Consider the following 4,976-nt stretch of genomic DNA (forward strand, 5'->3'; position numbering starts at 1 on the left):
CTATGACTCGGAGCAAAGTGGCAGCTTACTTCACGTTTACGATAATGAAGCAACCATAACAGCAGTCCTCATTCTGGACAACATGTACTGTACGTACAGAAAAACCTCACACTGGCCACGTGGTCCTTTAAAATAGCACGGGACTATGAAGTCACCACCGCAGCTTCCAGAAAATAGAATTATTTCCACACATCTTGACCTAACAGCAGGCAGCGAGACAGTGATGACTCAGGTTAAAAACGTGTACAAAGGCTTACGGGAAAGTGAGGCAGGCAAGGGTCAAAACCAAAGGTGCTGTCCAGCACAGACAAAGAAATCCCATATGGAACAGGCAGGTAGAAATAGGGTAACAGATACTGTATGAGTCTCAGAGTAACAGATTATTAGAATATAAGTACAGGGAGTAGAGAGCCAAGCCATGAAGCACACAGCAACATAACAGTCTGGCCAGGAACAAAGGAAGTGAACGTGGCGAAGGCTGATAAGGGAGTATAGTACAGATGGGTGGCGAAACCCTGGTCATGAGAAGTGGGAACAGGTGTGTGGATGGGTGTGGCAGTCAGGTAATAAGGAAATGAGGGAAAGTCCGAGGACATCTGGTGAAAAGGTTAGAGGATGGCAGGTGTGGGGAGTTGAGGGATGGCCTGGGAGACACGAGCAGGGGCTGAGGAAAGGGACTGAGAACAATGTGCAGGGCTGGTGACGAGAGAATGGTTTACAAAGGGAACTGAGGAGCAGGACCTCAACTTCAACTTCTGCATATTTTCCACGCAGAGGCAGTGTCATGATCATGTATGATAGAAACATGGTATTTTCCCAAAAGATCGACAGTAGTCCTGTGTTAGTGCTGGCACTATTATCAAAGTAACATATTCCATTTCTGCCTTGTTCTGCCATATTTAGCTGCATCTATTTGCAGAACATGGCAGAAGTGAAATATGATATTCCTAAGTATGTTTTTATTAGGGTGTAATCACTTGAAAATAAGAACTGTTGTGTTTTCATTACCTTTGAATGAGCTCTTTATTTCTACACAGGGAGCCGTTCCTCTTTCTTGGAGGCTGCCATGCTGTACCACCATGTTTCTACTAAAGGCCAGAATGACAAACACAGGCCCTAAAGAGAGCCTTTCACATTTTGCATCCACTGCAGGTTGGAAAAGGCTATCCAGTGGGTTGCAACTTTCACCTCATCACTAGATGTCTTTAAAGACTACAACTCTCTCTCTCTCACTTTTAACTAATTGTCTGATTAAATAACTTAAAAGGTCTGTATGTATGTGTAATAAAGCTACGCCGTGTCTACATGTCCTCTTTTCCTGGATGACTTTTAAAAGTAAGTCATGATGTTTTTGCCATTCGTACATGAACTGAACATTGGATGGCATAATTTGTACTCCTTTATGTAATCATGCATGCTGCTGACAGCGACGACTCACAGAGCACTGGTTGATGTTTGCGCTTTATCAATGACATAACTCCAACACCCACAAGCCCACACAGACACAGACTGACAAAGACACTTAACATGTGAGGTTGCACAGAAAACGCTTCACATGAGCGTGTTGCTGCCTGTGAGTGCATAAATAAGTAGGCGATGGTATATGGCGTCAGGGTGTGTCATTTTGAAGTTTACGTAACATCTGAGCCTAGCAGGGGGTTTATGGTTCACTAGTTCCAGTGGCACTGCCCTCTCTTTTGCATATGTCAGTCTTGCCTTGGGGTTTCTGGTGCTGTTCCAATCCATCTCTGACCCCTGATGTTTAATCCAGCCAGGCTTATGATGACGTCGGATGGCTCTTGGTCATTTCAGTCAAAACTTTTCTGGGAGCTGTAGTTCACATTTCACTGTATTTTGAATAATCATAAGGGCCTTTTGCATATTTTCCTTATATTTCTGACAGTGTGTAATTTTTTGTTCATTTGACAGAAAAATATGAATATACAAATGATATTATCTGCAAGTGTAATGACGTTTCTAGTGTTGAACAACTAATGAAGTGTAACAGAATAATGGGTATAATATGTATATACTGTAAAAGTAAAGATATGCATTTAATGCAAAATGCTTGTATGTTAAGGGTAAAGCTATTACAGCTTTGAAGAATTGTTTATGAACATTATAAGTTGTGACTAATTGTTTTATTAATGGTTATCTCATGATTTGTTGATCATTTATAAGACATTTATAAGAACAACCTTTGGGTTGGGTTGTCAGGTTGTGTAAAGCGTTGTTACAAAAGGTGCCTTATTGAAAAGATTTTTAAATGGTACAGAATAATGCATCAAATCTTTTAACCTCAACATTCAAGAATGTTGCATCAAATACATATCTTTGCATATTCCAGGTTATTTCTATGCATAAGATTTGTCTGCTGACTGATTTTTACACTCAGAAAACAAAGCTGTTTAGGTTTATGTAGTACCCCTTTATCCCTTATTGTGAAAAGCATCAGATATTCTGGTCCCCTGATGTCAGGGCATTTCACCACGTTGTGTTGTAACATGCTTTCATCACACTGTGCAAGCATTCCTGTTCGTTTAAAGAAGCATTTAAGTTATGAAACACCAGGTTACCGGAGTATTATCAAGATGTGCAGATGCTAAAAACTGCCCAGAGATTGAGAGAGACAGAGGAAAAACTAAAAGGGAGATTTGGATACACTTTAGTATTATATTATGCAAAATCTCACTTAAGCATATTTGCACATGCACATTAAACATATAACTTTGAAGAAGACTAAGACCGAGGAGAACGCTCAGGAACGTCATCTTGTATCAGGCAGCGCACACTCCTTTCGGAGTCATGGACAAATGAGTAGAGTGTGGAAATTTACAGTCCCATTTTCAGTTCCACTTTCCTGTGTGTATTTGTGTATCACTTTCTGTGTTTGTGATCTTTGTACATACTGTCCCATTTCTCTCTTGTTTCACTTTACAGAGCAGAAAGTCATAGCGTCCGCCTGCTGGCACTGCATAGCAAAACATAAATGATCTGGGAATAATAAGAGGTGGTGGGAGTCATCCACTCCAGCAGTGTGACTCGGGGGGGCGGCGGCGGCTCCTTCAAACACAGGATCCAGTTTCAAGCATTCTTGTCAGCAGCAAATACCAAGCTGAAGTGTCCTTGAGCAAGACAATGGCCCTGTAAGGACTATAGGGGGCTGCATTGTGTCTGAAGACCTTGTTTTACCTGAAAAGAAGACCCCATTTCTATTCACTACTTAACAGTTGGCAAATATTTGCTTTTTTTTACAGCAAGACAAACAACATTAATGTGATAATTTGATAATGGTGCATGTTTCTCTGGAGAAATGTAAGTGCATGTCAGCATGGTTTGCATTGTACTGCCACCTAGAGGAAACTATAGTAGACTGACAACAACGTTCCCTTGTCAGGCACTTCCTCTGTGTGGGCAGATTAGAAACTACATGTGAATAAAGATACTAGCCAACCAGTATTGACTAGTTCAACATCAAATATGCTGCATCAAATTCATATATATATATATATATATATATATATATATACACACACTCATTTCTTGTCATTATACAGGAATGATTTGTTGGTTTGTGTGGTCATTTTTGCGGCAGGTTATAACTTCCAGCACTACCTTTTCTTTATCAGCTGGAGGAAATAACAGCATTTTGTGTGCCTAACATTTTCAAAGTCATGCCCCACAATCTTTCCTTCACATACAAACATACACGCACACACACACACACACATGCACACACACACACGCACACACCCACATGCACATACACAAAAAGAAATCCCACTGCTGAGTCAAGCAGAAAAGATAAAAAAAGGCAAACAAAGTATCAGCAGTGGTTGACCGTGTTCCTGTGAGTTAATAACTTTCCTTCTTATACTGACTACTGCCAGTTCCTCCTTATTTTGCTCTGTTTTCACTCCAAGGTGTCTTGATCTTCTGAACAACTTCACATCTCAGCCTTTGAATCCCTGCCAAAAGGTTGGTACAGTAGAGAGAAGCTGAAAAGAAAAGTTCTTTATGTGGTTGGCGCGCTTGAGTGAAGGTAAGTAGGTTGACAAAATAACTTTGAAGCAGCTCAAGGTCAGTTTTGGCACTGATCATCAGGACTTTTTGCTTTATAACTTGCTGCATGCTGTTTAAAAAACACAGTACTGATTTCCAGACCAAACCTCTTTCATACTTAATGTTTTTTATTCCATCTTTGCAGCTTTGTTTGCTGAGGTCACTAAACTACAACACAGTTTATAAACATTTTCTCAACTTAGTTTTGGTTATTTCATTTAAGAGATTTATTTCTTTATGTTTCTTTTGAATGTTTTCACTGGATTTAAGGGGGAGGGACATGGGAGTTTGAAAAAGGATATATTGCCATACTTATGCACTAATCAGAATTTGAAAAACATTTGATCAGAATCTGACACCTGTGAGTTAGTTTGCTGATGTTTCCAGGCCACTGTCAATCAAATCTGATCAGTTTCCCAGTAAAAAGGGGACATTTTTTTGTTTACTTGTAAAGTACCATCTTGATCAAGGATTTTTAACATATTTGGTGAAATTGCTTTTGATGAAAATCTACTTTAAATCTACTTTTTCCTCCTTTCTGGAAATAGCAGAAATCATCATTTGGTTTTCCCTCCAACTAGATGAGTGCATCTGATTTGTCCAACCTGACCCTTCAACTGGAGGGATCCCTGACCAGCGCTTTGAGCCAATATCTGAACAACTGGAGGCGTAACGCGACGGCTGCAGCCAACGCTCTGGACAAGACGCTGGCTGAGGAGAACTTCAGGAACGTCGTCTGGTATCTGGCGGTGATGATTGGCATGTTTGCTTTCATTATTGTGGCCATCCTGGTGAGCACTGTCAAATCGAAGAGGAGAGAGCACTCTAATGACCCCTACCACCAATATATCAAGGAGGACTGGACTGCTCAGATACAACAGAGTGACATCTTCAGTAACCTCTCAGCTAGATAA

The 4,976-nt window shown here is 40.5% G+C and overlaps 1 protein-coding gene across 1 annotated transcript; it reads left to right on the forward strand.

Annotated features, from left to right (window-relative positions):
• The first annotated feature begins 4,643 nt into the window (after positions 1 to 4,643).
• Positions 4,644 to 4,976, forward strand: LOC121616610 (potassium voltage-gated channel subfamily E member 2-like). The gene has a single exon (XM_041951452.1). The coding sequence runs from the start codon at positions 4,644 to 4,646 to the stop codon at positions 4,974 to 4,976; it is 333 nt and encodes a 110-aa protein (XP_041807386.1).

This window comes from Chelmon rostratus, chromosome 13 (genome assembly GCF_017976325.1).
Source record: "Chelmon rostratus isolate fCheRos1 chromosome 13, fCheRos1.pri, whole genome shotgun sequence".
NCBI classification, from domain to species: Eukaryota; Metazoa; Chordata; class Actinopteri; order Chaetodontiformes; family Chaetodontidae; genus Chelmon; species Chelmon rostratus.

Coding starts and splice junctions, on each gene's coding strand:
- LOC121616610 (XM_041951452.1), top strand. CDS start 4,644: ATGAGTGCATCTGATTTGTCCAACCTGACCCTTCAACTGGAGGGATCC.